Raw genomic sequence first — 19,839 nt, forward strand, 5'->3', positions numbered from 1 at the left:
AATAAAACGTGGCATATGTTCCCTGTGTGCTCACGTTGGGGTCAGCAGCCACGGATGGGGGAGACAAGCAGCAGGAGCTGGATATTTCCTTCCCCTCCTGGGAATTGAGGGGAAATAGCTATGTAAAAACTGGGGGGATAATCCTGTAAATATTGGGGGAATAATCCTGTAAATATTGGGGGAATAATCCTGTAAATATCGGGGGAATAATCCCGTAAATATTGGGGGAATAATCCTGTAACTATTGAGGGAATAATCCTGTAACTATTGGGGGAATAATCCCGTAAATATTGGGGGAATAATCCTGTAACTATTGGGGGAATAATCCTGTAAATATTGGGGGAATAATCCTGTAAATATCGGGGCAATAATCCCGTAAATATTGGGGGAATAATCCTGTAACTATCAGGGCAATAATCCTGTAAATATTGGGGGAATAATCCCATAAATATCAGGGGAATAGCCATGTAAATATCAGGGGAATAGCCACGTAAATTTTGGGGGACTAATCTTGTAAATATCAGGGGAATAACCCTGTAAACACTGGGGCAATAACCATGTAAATATTAGGAGAACAGCCATATAAATACTGGGGGAATAACCCTGTAAACACTGGGGGAACAGTCATGTAACTATAGGGGGAACAACCCTGTAACTATTGGGGCAGTAACCCTGTAAATACCTGCAGAAGCTCTGCAGTTCATTCCTACAAACCACTGAAAGCTGTGCTGTGAGAAAAGCCCAGAGCTGAGCTCAAGTTTGCAGGTCCTGAGTTCTGCTGAGGCCCAGGTGACCCAGAACGGTCCCAGTACGGTCCCAGTACTCTACTGGTTTCATCCCTATGCTAAACATGCAAATGTGTCACCAAAAGCACAGCTTGGAGCCAAAGCAGGCAGCCCATCACAGTTATGTCACCCTAAACTTGTATCATATTCAGAAAAGGTTGTGATTTTCATCCTCAGCACCAACAAATCACCTGACGCTGTGTGGGAGGCGCCCCGCAGTGACATCTGGAGCGGGACTGGTGCCACGCCGAGCTCCCCGATTCCCAAGTGACACCAGGAGTGACATTCCCACACGGATTCACGGCGCAGCACAACCCGCGCTCCCGGAAAGCCTTGATCCCTCTTTGCAAGAACCGTAATTGCTCACAAGCCAAACACGCATCACCACCCCTAAAAACAGCCTCGTGTGACACTTCAAAGGCCCCTTCAGACAGAGCTCTGCTCCCCCAGCTGCACGCCGCATTTAAAACACGAATCCTCTATCGAAAGCGACATCCTTCTCATCTCCCATCAAAGCTCCCGGTGTTCCCCCTTCTCCAAGACACCACTGAGGAGGCCTTCAAAGCTGAGGAGGTGGCTGGTACCCGGTGCCATGCTCAGCTGAGGGAGGTGCCACCGGTGCCACTCGCAGCAGCAGCTGCTCCAACGCTCCGCTCAATTAACCATTTTTGTCACGCTTTGATTCGACTTCAAGAGAGCAGATCAGGAGCTTCCACTCACCTGCTCCTTCAGCTCGGGGGAAAAGGAGGCAGGGAGGGGTTTGCCTGAAGTGTGTGTTGCTGCTCCATCCCGGGGTTTTGGAGTTCCAGGATGAGAAGGCAATTTCTGAGTGGTTTAGTGGGTAATTCCTGGGTGTGGGGCCACCCACGCAGCCCCTTGTAAGACACAAGCCTGGAGAGGCGACTCCCGATCCCAGATTTCCCCCATTCCCAGGAAAGTGAGGAGACCAGCCAGCACCCACCCCACACTCTGTTTCCTCACAGCTCCCCACACTGGAATGCTCCCAGCCAGCCAAAGCTCTGCACTCCCAGCATGAGGTGCCCTGCCCTGCTATGAATATTCCAGAACCATTTCCCAAATGGAATTTTACCCCCTTACCCCAATTTTGCTCATCCCAAGCTCCAGGCAACAAAGCCAAAAAATCCCACAACCTCAAATATTCACTTATCCCATTTATTCCCTTCATGCCCGAGTTGAGGCTCAGAGAGCTGTTAGTGCCTCATCCCACCAAGGCAAACACAGCTCTGGCGCCATCAATCCAGCCCTTCCATGGAGCATTCCATGCCTGGAATGTCAGAGAGCCTGAAAAAAGAGTAATTCCATAATAACTGTGCTCCACGCAGCTGGAAGAGGCACTGCCTGCGAGTGGGATTTATCTGCCGGGCTGAAAAGCTCCAAGTGCAAAGCAGCAACTCCTAAAAGTGCTCCACAGGTCAGGTTTCCTCCTTTCAGGAGTTTTGTTTGGGAAGCTGAAAGGCTGGAAAAGCCATCACTGATATCTGAAGGAAATAAAGGAATGTGGGGGATCACAGAGCATCTTCACTGACTGCACAAAATGAGAGCAGTTGTGGGGTTTTGGGGGGTGGGTCTCGTGCTTCAAACCCACATGGATCTCATTCTTTGTTCAGGAGTTCCTGGCTGGATCTCTGATGTTGGGAAGATGTTGGGCTCTTCCTGTGTCACCCCACTCGAGCTTCCTGAGCCTTCCTCCTGTGCCACCAGCTCCTCGCTGCCACATCCACACAGCCCCAGGTTTTTATGTTTGGGATGGGGGTTTTCCTGTTTGTTTGGTTTGGTTTTGTTTTGGGGTTTTTTTGGTTTTTGGGGGTCTTTTGTGTTCTTCTTATGATCTCCTGAATTCTGAGAGGTTTTCCCCAAAGATAACAAAAGCCACATCCACCCTACAGAGGCAACACCCTCCAGATCCAAAGGGTTTGCCCCAAACCAGAAGGCAGCATGAGCAACCACGAATGTCCCGATTTTCAGCGTGTTCCCTTTTCTCCCCGTTGTCACCTTCAGAAGTGACATAACTGCATTCATTTCGTTTTACCAAATGTAACTCATCCTGCATTAAACACCAAAATCAAGAGGTATAATTCAAGGAAACAACAAGCAGCCAGAAATAAAATGTTATTTTCTGAGCGATGCCAACCGTTTCGTCTGTGCACCTCGTGTATTATTTTCCAAACTTTCTCATTACATGCAGGTTATTATCTCCCATCCATAAATCACATCTCCCTTCCTTCCTACAGTCCCCCTGACAATCTGTTCCATTAACTTGTGCCACTGCTGCATAATGGCTGGGATAAGTGCTCTGATCCACCCACACAATTCCTGCTGGAGTTGCATTGACAGCCAGAGAGATTCTGCTCTGGCCCCTGGACAGCACCAGGAATTCTGTTCAGACATATTGACAATTATTATTGCACTTCTCTAGTTTCCTATTGAGTTAAAAGGCATTTTAAAAAAAAGAAAAAGAGGATTTCACAACCACAAAAAGGATCTTCACCATAAATGCCAAATTTACCCTCAGAGCAGCACTGTCGCCAGAAGCTAATGCAGTCTCAATTAAAGAAATTAAAGATAACCAAATACATTTCCTGGTTTAATAAAATAAATAAATAAACCTCAACTCCCCCAAATTCCCTAGAGAGAGGAAATGAGGAAAGCTCAGAGCTGCCTGCTAAGGGTGAGAAGCCCTAATGGAATTCCATGATTAATCCCCTGCGATCCTCAGGGTGGACTCCAGCCCTGGGTGTGCAGGTTGTGATGTGAAGGGAGATGACACCTCCCCTTCAGGCATCTGAATCCACTCCCAGATCCATCCCCCCCTCAAAAAAAAAACCCTTATAAAAACCATGGGCAAGGTAAGATGGCTCAGAACAGAATTCCCAAGCTTGAGTAGAAAGGAAGCAGGCAGACAACAAAATCCTGGATTTCTTTGAATTGGGGGGCTGGGAGGAGGCATTTGAGTATGATGAGGGATTTTAGCCTGAAACCACCCCCCAAAATTAGAGATTCTCACAGGTCACACACAAGAGCACAAAACCACAGAGGCAGGAGAGGGGGACCCTGAGAAGTTTCTCAGAGCAGCTGTGGCTGCCCCTGGATCCCTGGCAGTGCCCAAAGCCGGGCTGGACAGGGCTTGGAGCAGCCTGGGATGGTGGAAGGTGTCCCTGCCCGTGGCAGGGGGTGGCACTGGATGGGCTTTAAGGTCCCTTCACCCCAAACTGGTGTGGGATGCTCTGACCCATTTCAGGATTACACAAGATTAGAGGATGACCAGGCAAGAACAGGGAGAGATGGGGGTGATTTGAGAAGGAAACAACATGGGATGAAGGGACAAAAGCCCCAGCTCTAAGCTGCTCACTGTGCTTGTCTGGCCATGCCCCACACTCCACCAGCACAGTCCTATCCTCTCCCCAAATTCCTTCCTAACTCTTTTTCCAGGTGAGGGACTTCACAGGGGTCTAAAGACCAGCCACCTGAGTGGGGCTGCAGGTCACAAGGTCCCTGTGTCCACGCTGCCTGTGGTGCCAGGGGGTTTGGGAAGGGAGTGGGAGGGTTCTTTTCCCCCACACCTGGTGAAATAAAAGCATCCCCTTTACCCCCTGAACAGGCTGCCTGAGTCATGCAACCACTCAGGGAAACTGCACAAACCAAAGTGCCAAATCACCCAGCTCTGAATCCCTTGGCAAAGCCTGGCTGTGCTGGATCCCTGTCACTGTCACCCTGGCTCCACGCTCAGGCCAGGCAGTTTTATTGGGATGATCTCAGGGAGGATTTATGGCACCTCACACGGCACCACTGCCAGCACAGGTAACGGAGCCACGTGACGTGCAGGAGCTTAATTAATGGAGAATTATCTCCCAGATAGTTTTCAGTACCCTGAGTGCTCTTGTAGGAGAGGGTTTGTAAATAAAAGATGGATAATTGCAGGCCTGGAAGACAGAATCTTTTCAAAGCAAACCCTCACGGGTGGCAATGGGATTGGTGAGTCGAAGCACTTCCCACCCAGCACGGAGCTTCTCCCTCAGAAGGTGGAACAAAACACATTCCTTCCCTCCAGCCTCCAGAGCAGGAATTAAAGCCTTCCCTCCCTTTGAAAACGGAGAGGCCACATTTGCTGAATGCTGTCTCCATTCCCAACTGGATAAATGGCTGGCCCTGCAAATCCCCCCTGGAATTGCAGAGAACTTTTTAGATTGAAGGGGTTCTTTTCCCCACAAGTCACAGGGATGCTGCAGCTACAAGGTTGTTGCTGTTTTGCTGATGAAGCCCAAGAAATAAACAGGATCCATCCCATCCTCCTGAAGCCATTTATCTCTACTGAGAATTGAAAACACGGTTGAAAACAAATGGGGAAAATAAAAGCATGTTAGAAAAACAGCAAAATTCAGCTGTACTGACTGAGGAAATGCTGCTGCCATCCCCATCCATTTTCTGTGTCAGCTTGCCCTACAAAAACATTGGAACAGCAGCAAATCACCCAGTGGGTGAAAATTCAGAATCCCTGGGTGAAAAAAGAATAAGGAAATTTATTCAGAATAACCTGAATACAGTACAGAGTCAAACTGAAGCATCAAAAAAAACCCCAAAAATCCTTAAATCTTGATAATATTCCTAAAACTCATTTGGAAAATAAATGAAACCAAGCAGCCCTGTCTGAACAGGCACCACAGAGCAACTGGAGTCAAACCCAGCATTACTTTTGCAGAGGGGGCTTAATTATTGATTTATCTCATGAATATTTCTGTGGAGCTGATGGAGTTTGGCTCGTGGCCAGTGATCCACTTTCAGCTCTCAGTGCCAGCAGAAAAGAACCTTTAACTCCTTGCAACAAATTCCCCCCCTCAGAAAACATCATTTCATTTTGGTGTAGCTCTGCAATTCAGGAAATCAGACCTTGGGGAATATTTTAAAGCTGTTCTTCCACCTTGATGCACGACCTGGAAAACAGACTCTTCCGAAAAGGAATCGGAAGTACAAAGATGCCCCGAAACAAAGGCAGCTATTAAAAAACCCTCTTGAGCAACATTTTTGCATAGTTCTGACACAGCAATACTCAGAGTAGCAGCTCTCTCACTATTATTGACTCGCACTGGTGCAACCAAGTCACTGCCAGACTCAAAATCATCCAAATTTTCTCCAGTTTTCACCAGGCTCCAGCATTTCAGCTAACCTACCCTACTTCCTTACAGCAGTGGGAGAAGAGAATTTGGTCATTTCTTTTGTTTAATTAACAGTTTAGAGAGAAAAGGCAGAAAAATGTTATCTGTAGAAGAAAAGAAAAAAAAAAGATGCCATAATTCATGAGGCCTGAGACCCCTCTAACTAAAAGTCTCCTGATTTTAGGAGCAGTTGAGAATGAAAAGAGAACAGTGGATATTAGGAAAAGTTTCTTCCCAGAAAGGGTGACCAAGTGATCAGGAAAGTGGTGGAGTCCCCATTCCTGGAGGGATTTAAAATCCATGTGGATGTGGCACTTGGGGACACAGGTCAGTGGTGGCCTTGGCAGTGCTGGGGAAAGGCTGGACTCAATGATCTTAAAGGTCTTCTCCAGCCTAAATTCCACGATTGTCCATTTCGTAAACATCCAACACTTTGAAGCCGATTTTAAACTACTGGGGTTTTACTGTTATTCAGAGAACGTCATGATTTCCTTTGAACAAAACCAAAATTTCACAGCCAGAAAATAAAACCCATCCTCAGGCAGCTCCTGGAGCAGCACTGGCGGAGGGGTCAGACAAGGCCACCTCAGGGGCAGGGATAACCCATGGGTGGAGCAGGGTTTAGGATATTCCAAAACAAAGTGGAACAGGTGGAAATTTCCAAACAAAGCAGTTTTGGTGAAAGCCCCAAGGACCTTCAGCTGCACCTCCAGAAGCCAGAACTCCATCCCAGTTGTGCCATGGCAGTGCTGTGTTAATCTCCACTTTGTTAAACCTATCACTGGCAGATTTATGGGGCCACGGGGTGGCTCAGGAGATTTGTAATGGGATCCTGAGCGTGGAGTCAAATCCAGTCTGGGGCAGGAGAGGTCACAGCGGCTCCACAGGGCACCTCTGGCCCCTGGAGCAGCTTCCCTGTCAGCAAGAGCCAGGATGGAGGGGGATCAGGGAACAATCCTGGTCACGGGGCATCCTGGCAGGGTGGCAGAGGGAGACAAGGGGGATCCCTGCACCTCCCTGCAAAGAAAGCATTTCCCGAGCTCCCACTGTCACATTTGCTCTGGGGTGCACCGGTTCAGAGCCTAATTTAGTGTGTGGCTGAATCCTGAGGGAGGAATTCCTGGAGGGCCTTGATCATGACAGCAGTGAGCCCCCGGGCACATCTCTGCCCCCCAAACCTCTACCTGTGAGGGGCCAAAACACCTCAGGACATCAGGACAAGGACACAGTCCCTCACCAGAGAGCTTTGTTCTCATCCCATCACCACCAGCAGCACCGCTGCAGGCAGATCATTCTCCTCTGCCCTCCAGAACTGCAAATCTCCAGTATTCCCAACTCCAGGAGAGAGGAAGATTCCAGCATCCACGATTTAACAGAGCAACCACACCCCAGAGCTCAGGGAATAATCCCTTGGTTCCCCGCTGGTCGGGTGTGCTCCTGATCCACTGGAGACCAGTGACAACAACTTAAATTCCCTTCCTCACTTGCAAACCGAGGAGCTAAATGCCAGCAGTGGTGGAAGCTGGAATGTTTACAGATCTGATGCTGCAGCAGGATTGCAAAAGCCCGGGATGGAACAGAAACATTCTCCCCGCCCTGCTCCAGCCTCCGACCACACTAAAACCTCACGAACTGAAAACACGGCAGAGAATCACGGAAGGAGAATGACAGGACCAGGAGTTCTGCGCTTCCGTGCACCTTTTCCATGGAAAAGGGATACTCCAAAGGGCTGGAAGGGCAGCAGGCACCACAGTGCTGGGCATGATTTTGTCTACAGACAGAACTGATGTGCAGCTAGCCCAGCATCACCTGGTTTGTAGCATCGTAGCCTTGACCTGCATCCCTTGGAAAAACTCGGCTCTGCATCCCAAGGACTGCGGGAATAGCCACGACTGGAGGGTGGCACAGCCTCCACAGGCACAGCAATTACCCTGCAGAGCAGCTGCTCCCAGCAACAAACTTCTTCCAGCAGGGATGGAGCAGAGGGATCCATCTGCAGGGGCATTCACACCTCCCACTGCTCTGGCTCTGTGGCACCGGGGCAGAGCCAGCCCTGCCAGGGCCAAGCCACAGCTGAAACACCTGCTGAAACCCCATGCCACAGCTGAAATATCTCCTAAAACCCCATGCCACAGCTGAAACACCTGCTGAAACCTCATTCAATAAGAACACGGAGGAAGATCAGCTCTTCCAGGAAGGAATGCACAGGAACGTCAGTGCTTCGCACAGTGTTTGATCCCCACTATAAAATCACTGAGCTCTCTTCCCTCTAACAGCATTCCACTGGTTTCTTTTACCTTCCAATTCTTATCTCTTTGCCCAGTTTCTTCTGCTCCTTCCCTACCCCTGGGATGGAGGACAGAGGACACAGCTCCCCTTTGGGCCACGCACCACCCCAGTGCTCGGAGCCTCAGCTCCAGTTCCTCTCATCCATAACCCCTGTGGAAAGAGGAACTTGCTCATTCCCACCCATCACCTTCCAAGCTTCTGCTTCTTGCCCGATTTCCTTCTATCCCTCATTATCTGGAGAAAATCCAAAAAGCAGAACTCTGAGTTTTACTCAAAATGTCCAAATCTCACCATTTTGGCACCAACCCTCCAATCCCCCTCAAGAACAAGCAGTTGGGGAGCAGGTAATGGTAACAAAACTACAAATTTTAGTAAAATTTTTAAAAAATAAGGATTCTTTCCCTGATGTAGCAGGGCCTAGGAAAGCTTAAATAGGAAACTACTAAGCAGAGACCCCCCCCAATGCTGTTTGGAAAACATTTGCATTTGTGGGAGCAGGGCTATGATGACTGCAGTGCTTGGTTTGGTGACACTCAGCAATCCTATCCCTGTTAATAAAATTGTATCAGGCAATTAGACAAGCAGAGACCAAAAAGTCATCACAAAAACGTTACAAACCAGAATTGCTGCTTCCTCCATTTCTGCACCAGTTACCAGGAGGAAAGCAGAATATTTAATAATTTGGTAAATTAATCCACTGCTGATAAATAAAGTCAAGCATCAAGAAATTCAGATTTGTTTAAATCTAAATCAAAATTTAAGGGGAATTGCAGCTGGCTCTGCATTTGGTGGGAAGAACATCTCCATCAGCTTGTCCCACCCTGAGGCATGGGTGGTGACACACCTTGTGCTTCCCTGGACAGCTGGCAAAGGGTGCTGGATGTGTTACTACAGCAACTGCAGCCCAAACCCTCACAGCAGGAATGTGAAGGAAAGTGGTATTTCTGAGCTGGTAAAATACACACACAAAACACACCCCCCTCCTGGGAACTCAGTAAGGACAAAGAGCTGCTTGGACTTTCTTTGGTAATTTTTGGGGGGGCTTTTTATGAGCAAGAACAGATTTTCTGGCTCATAACCCTTCCTGTGCTCTCCCTGCAGCAAGCAAGGCATTACAGCCTGCAGAGAGCTCATCTCCTACAGCACAGCAATGAGATCAGCAGAGCAGCCCCACTTTCTGCTAAATTATCCCCAAACAGGCCGGAATTATCTGGCAGTAATTCCATCAGCAGCTTTAGCAGTGCGTTGCCTGAGCACTTTTCCCAGAGCAGAGAACAGCCCCGTTCCCTCCCAGCTCCAGAGGCTCTGATCCTGTTAAACTCTTCCAGCCATGAGTGAAAGCTCTGCTGCTGCTTCCTGACACACCAGGACAGGGAAGAGGAGGGAAGCACCACGACCTGTAAAATGACAGCCCTGTAAACACAGCACCTGCTGGCTCTTATGTAAACCCTGCCTCTTATTCTGATTTTTCTACAGCAGAAACAAAGCCAAACCTGCAAGACACTGAGCTGGCAACTAGCAGGGGATAAGGAGGTGCAAATCATCATTAACTGGGTGCAAATAATCATTAACAGGATGATTTAATAACCTATTTTTTTTGATTAACATAAGCACTTCCTCTTCGTGATAAGCCACAAGCCGTTCTGCAGGACTTCAGCCTCCAGCCCCCCTCAGCATTTGGTAATGTTTTAAGGGAAAAAAACCAAACCAAACAAAAACCAACACACCAACAAGGGGCTCCAGGTCCCAAGCACTGCAGGTGCCTCTCTCCACCACTCCAGGACAGGACAATGTGCTCTGAATTCCCACCTCCACTGGCAGCACCACGGCTGCTGCAGCTCTCGGGCTCTCACCTTGCAGAGAACCCCAAATGACTTTCTCAACACCAGCCTGAAGCGGGCACAAGCAGCTCTCACAGTCCCAAAAATCTGAAATATCTGGAATTCAAACCTCCAAACCTACAACAGATCAGAGAAAAGCAAGGAGTATTTCCACTGCACAAACAGGGAGCCGATGCTTGAGGTCACTGGGAAGTCAAATCCAGGTTTTTTCAGTTCCATACAAAGTTTGCATCCCAAACAGCCCAAATCCAAGCTCTGCTGAGGATAATGGATTAACAGCAGCACCAGGAGCAATTCTATGTTTATCTAGCACTGCTTTTGGTGAAATAGCACATGGATTTACTACAGAACAACAAAGAATGGTTCATTTTAAGGAAAACACGAATCCCGTATTTAGTGATTCGCTCTGACCCGTTCTGGCACACACCCAGCCATAAAACCACCTCAGGGGCTCCCATTTTCCCCCAGCATTCCCACCTTCCTCCTGCACAGCCCCACAGCTCCAGCATCACACAAGGCACATAAATAAGTTTTTTGTGCTGGCAACAGCTTTGTTTGAAGTTTATGGCTGAGTTTACTCCACAATACTCAGAAAATCTGGGCCGCACACAAAGCAAGCCACGGAGAGAATAAATCCTCTATCACCAACATAAGCAAACATTTTTCTCCAGGAAAATGTTCCTGCACACGCTCCCATGTAGTGAGATTAACTCTGCTTTTAAGATTCGTTTGCAGCGCTGAACTGTTTTGCTTTGAAGTTAAATTGTGAGAGATACCATAAAGTGAGAAATAATCAAGCCAAGTGACAGCAGTTTTCCACTGGGTATTTATGGGTGAGCCAGAAAGCGGGAAGAAAATACAAAAAGCATAGGGAGAGGTCCTGAGAGGAGAAAACCAAGCAAAATGCAAGATAAAAGGGGAGAGGGGGGGATAAGTAATAAAGGAGAGAGGGAGAATAGAAATGCAAAATAAAAGGAGATGTAAAGGGAGAGAGAGGTAGAGGATGGATATGACAGCGGGGTGCAGGAACAAAAAAGGGCACAGATCCTCACCCAGTGAACCACAGGACCAAGCCCTGTGAGAAGCAGCAGCATTGCCCCCATCTCCCTGCTGGCCTAAATACAGAGCATGGAGCAGTGCAGGAGGGCTGTGCAGGCAGAAAAGAGATTACAGCTGCAGAAAAACCTGACTTCTGGTAACAGCTCGGCTAAAAATACTCCCTAACCCAGTTACCCCAATCCAGAGAACGCTCTCCTGCTCAGCCTTTGCTAAGTGGGGGAATAATTTAGTAGCCAGGATGATTCCTGGGTATCAGTGTGACTTTGAAATTCAACTTCCACCCCTCAGAAGCACAGGTCTTCAGCTCAGAAGCTGCCACAACATCTTTTGCTGACTGGAAAATGCTGCCATAGGAACAGGATCTCAGCAAATTTGGGAATATTTTGTACTGCCAAAAGGTGTTGGAGGCCTTTGGGGTTATTGAACGTGTAACAAAATGTGGTTTCGGTATCAAATCCTCCTCGTGGAAGAGAAATGTTCTACAGCAGCTTCAAAACCACCCCAGCTTTTCAAGGTTCACTCCATTCCCTGAGCCAGGAGAAAGATTTTTACACCATCCAAGAGCATCTCCTGTCCATCATCATAACTAGGTAGTGAAAAAAGGAATTCTCTCAGCAGAGAAAGAGAGAGAGAGGCACTGAAAAAATGAATCACTTTTAGCAAAGACTACTATTAAATATTTAAGTTTTTGTCTCTGGATACTCATTTCTCATGGGGGGAAAAAAAATCCCACATTCCTGGTGTTAGTGAGACTCAGTCTCACAGTTGGGAAATAGGCATTTTCTGAAGCTGTTCTGTGACCAATTATTGATATTTTAATGGGAATCTGATGACAATTACAAGCACTTCCCATAAAAAGCCAAGAACCAAAGAGGCCATAAATCTGTAGAAATGGATGAATAAAAGCAGGAATCCATCAGCAATGCCATGCCTGTGACTCCACACCTTTAAGGCTGTGAAGGATCCCATTTTGGATATTTTGAGGCAAATTTTTGCTGCTGTGCTTGCTTTGTTTTGCTGGGATTATATAAATATGCAATGTTTTCACACTCCAAAATCCAATAAAACTGAATTAAGTTCACAAACCACAAACAAGCGCCATTATCCCACGTGTACCTTCCAGGGGAGCTGGAAAAACAAACATTGGCAACACCTCAGCCAAATCCAAAGTGTCAAACAATTACTGAGCAGCTCCAAACCACTTCTCTGTCTGCACACCTGGGTTTTAAAAGGTTGCAGCAACACCAAATCAAGCAAAAGAGAGAAAATAAAGAGCCTGAGAGTATTTGGGAGGAGTTGGGAGTATTTGGGAGTTGAAAAACCCAACAAAAACAAACACAAGAACACCCCTGCAGATGTTAAGAAAAATAAAACAAGCCACAAGCAAATCCCCCTGTCCAGAAGGGATCTTTTGAGGAAAAGATTCACACCAAATTCCAGATACACTTTTGCATTCAGCTAAACCAGCCAGGACTTAACCAGAAACGCCTCAGCAGCCAGACAGCCCCAAGCCAGGGAAGCTGAGGTGGAAATGTGGGGTTTTAAGAAATACATGGCAGTACCTGGAGACACCTTAGGCAGCACAGAACAAGGAATTTTGGAAGAAAACAAATCCCAAGTGAGTCATTTTCACGACAACAGGAAGGACACCCAGGATAATAGCAAGGCTGTCAGCAGCCAAGCTGAAACCGTCACAAGAAATGAAACGAAATCATCTTTCCTCCCAAGCCTGTTTTCCTCACAGAAACTCCCCCAGAGAAAAGCAGATCAATATTAAAGACTTACAAGCAGCACTGCATCCTTAATTTTCCCTTTCTGAACAGCTTTATTCTTCTGGCACAGTTGGAAGCCCCAAGCCAGCGCAGGGAGCTGTGAGCACACGTCACCCCCCGGGAGCTTCCCCCGCACGCTCGGGGCAGGGAGCCTCGGGAAAAATCCTCTCCAGTGGAGCACACCAAGCGCTCCCAGACTGCCCCAAATAACCCCAAATCTCCCTGCACCAGCCTCAACACTTGCCAAAACAAATCCGAGCCCCAGTGGTTGACTGGTGCATCCCAGGGGAAGGAAAAGGACTGGGACAAGCGGGAATGATGCTCAATGTTTAAACCTTCTGGTCCCAAAAAAAGGCATCCAGCAGGAGGGGAAAAGACAACACAGAGTGGCTTGAAACTTCATTTTCCTGTGGTTTGACAATTTGTCTTGTTGGAATCCATCCCCTGTGCTTTAAGTTTTGAAGGTTTAAGTAGGAATCCATATTTCTGACAGGATAGGTTTGGAGAAGGATGCCCAGAGGGGATTGGGAAAAGAGAAAAAAAGATGCCCCGAGAAAACACAAAAGGGAAATTGCCGGGGCGAGGAAATATGCTTTGTATTTTGAGTAAATCATCTTTCTAGCAGCACCATCAATAAATAGAAGCCATTTTCACACCTGAGTTCTCACCGCTCTTTTAGAAAACAGAAAAGCAAACACAAGGGCAGCTTCACCCATAAAACACACATTGACCTGTGCTGGATCACCTGCCCCCAGTTCAGCACTTACAGACAAGCCTGGAAGAGCAGGAATGTCCATTCCAGAAGGAAAACAGCTGAGGATTCAGAGGAGAATCAAACAACCCCCTGCCCCGAACCACTCAGAAGTGGCTTAAACCTGGCAAGAATGGGCCAGGCAGCCAAGGATTTCGCTTTGAACCTTTTTGTGAAGTATCCCTGTCTTGGGAACACCTCACAAAATTGAGCCAATTCCAACAGAATCCCAGGAGCTGAACTGGCTGCCACTCATCCCAATAACCTGTGGTTCTGGGATTAGACAAAGGCATGGTGGAAAAGGAGAATATCTGGAGAAATCCTCATCAACACAGATTTTTTCCATTGCCACTGTGGCAGGGTAATATTGCACACCTGCTTCGGTGCTTTCTGGGAGTCTCACTGCCACAAGAAATAAATGTGTTTCTTGATAATCAGCACCAGAACAGTTCCATCCTGTCCCAACACACTGTAAAAACAGACCCAAACCCCTCCTCAGTCATCTCATCAGGCCCCTGATTCTAATATTCCACACAAGCTCCCGAAAATAAGTGTGGAGCACAGGAACTGCCTTAAAAAAACAGCCACTCTTTAAATATCTGCAAATATCAAGCTTGGGAGCAGCTCCCTGAATGGCCACACCAGTTCTTCAGGAAATGAAATCGTTTCTTCTGCAGGGAACAGAAAATTCATCCAGACCCAGTGGGATCACCCTGTGTTTGCTCTTTCCCAAATGAGCAGCAACGTGATCCACAGGCTTCTGGTTCTTCCCGAGGTACCTATGGAGCAACGTCAACCCAAAGCAAAAAGCCAGAGCCAGAGCTCTGGAAATAGTCTGACCTGAAAGCACCAGAGCCACAGGGGATGAGCACAGCACAGTGTGGCTCAGCTCCTCCACGGAATGGGGAAAGGCAGCGGGGTCCAGATGTTATTCCAGGCTGCAGGAAAATCCTGGGGTGTGCAGGAAGGGGGGGGGGGGACATTTCTGAAACAAACAGCTCCCACAAAGTGTTTGTCAGCTGTCTGAAGACACCAATTCCCCAGGAATTCCATGCTCAGCCAGGTATTCGTATCCCAAAAGTCCTTCTCAGAAGCTTTCAGCCAAAACTCACTCGGTCCTCACCGGAAAAGAGGAGCTGGAAAACACCGGAGATGCTGGGAGGCAAAGCAAGAAGCAGCTCTGCAGAACATGGGATCTGCCAGGAGAACAGCACCCCACAATCCACTGACAGCCCTGGGGCCACAGCCTCCCATCTCACATCCAGAAGGAGCTTTTTGCACAAGTCATTTGTAGGCACAAACCCTCCACAGGCACAGGGGATGTGCGTTCGGGGGTCGAGATGGACACTTGGCTTTTGGGAAAAGCTGCACCAAAAAAAAACAACCCCAGCAGCACAGGGCAGTTTTTGAATTTTTATTTCTTTTAAACTCACCATTTCTCTGTTATCCCAAGGATTTTTGTTTTTTTTTTTTTTTTAATCTGTTTTACCCACAGATTAAACACTGTGGGTAAAACAACTGTAAAAACAACTGTTTAACAGCACTCAGAGATCTCTGTACAGGAGGGATTTTGGAACGTGCTCTTCACTAGCACAAACTCTGCTGACTTCACTGGTATACACGGAACAAAAGATAAAGCATATCCAAATATTTTAGGGATGAAAATAAGTGAGCATCTCTCCACAAGACATCCCAAAATGCACTTACAGCACAAAGTATTAAAAAAAGAAAAGAAAACAAAACCACAGCACTGCTCAGAAAGGAATCAGCCATCAATCTTTGTTTTCCTTTCTCTCACAGAATATTCTGAGCTGGAAGGGACCCACAGAGATGATCCAACTCTCAGCCCTGCACAGGAATTCCTCTCATGGAATATGACACTGCAGAACAGCAGTGACCACGGCAGAGTGGCAGGGCATCAGGTGATGGTTTTGTTTGCTTTGAGGCACGTTAGTTATTTAAGTGGAATATTTCACGGATGAGACAACAGAATCTCCCCCGTGTGAGTAAAGCACAATCCTGGGGGATCCTCCCACTGATCCCGGAGGCCTCCTGGATTTCCCAGGGGCTGGAGCCCCCCGGGATGGGCAGAGAGGGGAAGGGGGAGGCTGTGCCTGAGCCTGACACGGGCAGTACGCGGGGACTGCAGAGCTCAGCAGCTCCTGCTAAGCCGGGCTTTACAAATCCCTCCCGCCGCAGCGCCAAAGGCAGCTGACAGCCACAATGAAGAGCCTTTTATCCCTTCCTGGGAACAACATGAGGTTCCCGAGCTGCCTTTTGGATGTTCAGCTTCCTAACAGGAGATGTTTTCCTGAGCCACCAGCCTGGGAACAGCCCCGCGCTCAAAGGAAGCGGCTGCTCCAGACAAAAAATAAAGGGGCTGAAAACAACAACCCCTCCACAACTAAATTCCTAAATATTTTACACCAGGGCTGGCTGGCAGGATTCTCTGCCACAAACCTAAACCAGCGAGCATCCCAGCAGGTGCTGAAGCTCTGTGCATCCTCCCTTCCCAGATGCTCAAGAATAAAAGCACCCAGAGGAACAGGACACGAGCACACACCGGGAGCTGCCTCCCTTTGCCAGCCCAGCAAAGAGCTCCACGCTCTCCCACGAGCAGGAAGCCAGCTAGAAAAATGCATTTTTAGGTATGTCAGCCAACACAATCAATCAGAGAGTCACCTTGAGGCTGCAGAGGAGCAGGGAGAGAAAATGAAGCTGCAGCCTGGTGAGACTCCTGGGCAGCCAACCACAGAATAAAGCCCTGGATTCATCCCCCATCCCCTTTTCCTGCCCTGCTGAGAGGGGAGATTCACCTAAAAGGCTTTTTGTGCTTTAAACTCTCTGGCAGAACGGAAGCATGGAGGGTTTTGTCTGATTTAAGCAAAGGAAAAGTCAAGGTAAGACGTTCTCACCCTCCACGAGCCCGGAGATGGGCGGGAGACAGCAAATAAACAGAGAACAAAACAAATCCCAACTCCCAGGGATTTATCCCGTCGGAATAGAGTCAGGACACTGCCCCGGGGCTTCCCTGAGGAGCAGCTCTGACCCACACAACCCCAGTCCCAGCCCAGAGAAACTCAGCCTAAGTGGTTAAACTTTCCCTCTTGGCTGCTCCTTCCCACAAACACCAAGTCATGATCTGCAATTTCTTTGCCCAAGGCCCCAGGGAAGTGTTACAGGAGATGACAGTGGGAAACTCAGGAAGAAAGCTTTTTCCCCCGTGTTTACTGGGAAGAAATAAATTTATTCAGACTTACTAGTTAGAAAAAAAAAGAAGAAAAAATAGATGGTTCCCTTGAATCAGTTATATTTTATTTTTTTCTTACGTGGTGACATAATTCCTCGGGGGGGAAGCTGATAGTTGTGTCTGGTTTCTTAAATCTTAACAGAACCCTTCTCTTTCCAATCCACGGATCAAAAATAAAAGCTGCATTGCAGTGTTTTCAAATGCTATAGTAAAACACAAAAAAAGTGGTTGGTCCTGGTTTATTTTTGCTCCTAAGAGCTTGTGAAGACTGAAATCCTGCTTTTCCTAGAAGGAAGTCTGCTCTGGTGGTGCCTTCCCACGGATCAGGATTCCTTCCTTGCCCCTGCCAGGCATTATTTGTTGGAGCAAAGCAGCCACTCTAAACCAATAAAATAATAATAAAAATAATAAAAATAATAAAAATAATAAAATCCAGCAGCGCTTCCCACTCCTGCTGCAGTGGGATTCACTGGGGATTGAGCTACACCAGAGCCCAGCGAGCTCAGGGCTGCAAATAAAGAGGACAAAGAATATGGGAAGGTTTTTATGTTCCCTTCCACTCAGCCAAACTACAGCTATTCCCCCAGAACTCCAGCTGATGGCTCCTCCTTGGGAAACAGAAGCTGGATTTGAGGACATATTGCATTAGCTGAGATGATTAAAATCCTAAATAATTACAATTTTTGCCTTAAGAAGGGAAGGCAAACTCCAAGCTTCTGACTTGGTTTTCAAGATAGCAAATAACGCCCCAAAATGAGCTGCCAACTTGAATATCCACGTAAAATAAATATCCATGAAAATCAATACGTGCACTTTCCTTGCTTCTCTCTATTTTTTTTAACTTCCATGGAAGGAAATTAAAAGCTGCTGTTGTTTTTTCCTTTTTTATACCCCCACCAAAGGAATTACTCTCACCTGCAAGATACAAAAACCTTGCCCAAAGCATCACAGCTACTGTTTTCCCAGACAACAGATACTTTACGGACAAAGACACATCAGGAGTGGGAAAAGAGAATTTTGAACTCCTCTTCAAAACACAGTGCTGTTAAAGGATTTACAGGAGCTGTATTTTAATCTGCTTTTAACATGTCTGAGGGTTTATTTATTGGGGGGGGAGGGGACCGTGCTGACAGTGGTTTCTTAAACATCCAATGGTACAGATACATTTTCCCTCCCAATATTTGTTGGCCAAATCCAGCCCTCTGCTGCTGGCCAAGATTGATAACCAATTTGATTATTCTATTGTTAACAGGCTGCTGGGGGTGCCACCGCTTTAACCTTCACAGAAAGACAATTAATTTGGCAGGACAGAGGGCATTTAATATTAAAAAAATAACTGTGTATGTTCGTAATTCACCAATTTTTTCCCTTGCAACTGTTTGGCAACTTTCAGGAGGGAAGTTTCTGATGACCTCAAGGTTTTGGTAAGAATTTTAACAAACCGTCCAAGGAGTTGTGCTGACCATTAGTTTTAGGGTCTCTTTATCATCATACGGAGCACGTTACTGGTTTAACCACAGATGACCAAATCGGAACTAAAGCACCACAGCCCAGGCTGGCCGGACACGAAACCAAAAATCTGCGTTCAGGCCCCCAGCAGCGCCCATGAACCCCCACCCAAAGCGGCACCGGGGGCTCTGAGCGCGGCCCCTCCGAGGGACCCGCGCTGGGAGAGGGAGAGGGAAGATGCTGGGCTACGCTGAGCCCTGGGATCAGCCACATCCCGACCCTTTGTTCCCACTAAACCTCTGGAGCAGCCGAGCCCCGGCAGAGCGCGGGGGCCGCGCAGGGCCGGGCGTGCGGCTGCTGCGGGCTGGGGGCGATTTGGCTTCATTTTAGTGTTTTAAACGCGGAAAAAGCCCCAAACTTGGGTCGCTTCCCGCAGCGCTGCCCGGCGCGGTCCCGCCGCCGCTCTGCGGGTACCGCCCGCTCTGCGGGGCTGCCGTGCGGCCGCGGGGCGCTGCCGGGGATGGGGATCCCGGGATTGCGGCTCCCGGGATGCGGCTCCCGGCCCCGGGATAACTTCGGTGCCGGCGGCTGCCGCAGGGGCGCGGCGGAGGCGCGGGCGGCCGCCCCAGTCGAGCATGCCCAGTCCCCGGCATGACATCAGCGCCCGAGCCCGCGGCGCCCCCGTGCCCCCCGGGCCCCCCGAGACCCCCGGCACCCCCGGGACCCCCGGGCCCCTCGGCCGGTGGGTTGAGGGCAGCCCCGGCGGGGGGGGGGGAGGGAAGCGGGCAGCGCCGCCCCCTCCCCAATCCCGCTCGGCCACTGCGGGAACAATGGATGGGATGGGGGGGACACGCGGGGAGGGCCCGGGGGGCTCCGGCGGACGCGGGCACCGCGGGGAGGGATGCTCGCCCCGAGAGCAGGGACGCTCGCCCCGCGCCGAGGGATGCTCGCCCCACCCGCGCGGGCGGCAGCGGGATGCGGGATGCCGCAGACTCACCCCGATGACCACGGTCTCGTCGCCCTTGAATTTGGGGATGAATTTGTCGCCGCGCAGGATCTCGGCCTCGTTGAGGGGCCGGAAGCGGCACATCACCTTGATGCTGCACTCGGCGGGGTCCGCCATGGCGGCGGGCGGGCGCCGGGGCTGCGCGGGGCAGGTGCGGCAGCGGCGGGGCTGGGGCCGCCGGGCGGGCGGGGCCGGGAGCCCTCGCAGCCGCTCAGAGCCCGCGGACACGCCCCGGACCGGCCCCGCTCGGGCGCGGCTGCGCGGGCACCGCGGGGACCTCCCCCCGCAGCAGCGGGGAGGGGTGCGGGGAAAGCGACCCTAAAGATCTTCCGCTGCTGCGAGTCCCACAGCTCCCACTGTGCCAGGCTGCTCCCAGCCCCAGTGTCCAGCCTGGCCTTGGACGCTGACAGGGATTCAGGAGCAGCCACAGCTGCTCTGGGCACCCTGTGCCAGGGCCTGCCCACCC

At 49.3% G+C, this 19,839-nt stretch overlaps 1 protein-coding gene across 1 annotated transcript in view; it reads right to left on the bottom strand.

Annotated features, from left to right (window-relative positions):
- KIF5C (kinesin family member 5C) overlaps positions 1-19,546 on the bottom strand; it is a 67,025-nt gene extending 47,479 nt beyond the window's left edge. The window contains exon 1 of the mRNA XM_039555116.1: positions 19,365-19,546. Coding sequence (XP_039411050.1) covers positions 19,365-19,490 — 126 coding nt within the window. The 5' untranslated portion in view covers positions 19,491-19,546. The remainder of the gene's footprint in view (positions 1-19,364) is intronic.
- Between the last annotated feature and the right edge of the window lie 293 nt (positions 19,547-19,839).

The sequence above is a fragment of the Corvus cornix genome, chromosome 7, assembly GCF_000738735.6.
Source record: "Corvus cornix cornix isolate S_Up_H32 chromosome 7, ASM73873v5, whole genome shotgun sequence".
Lineage (NCBI taxonomy): Eukaryota > Metazoa > Chordata > Aves > Passeriformes > Corvidae > Corvus > Corvus cornix.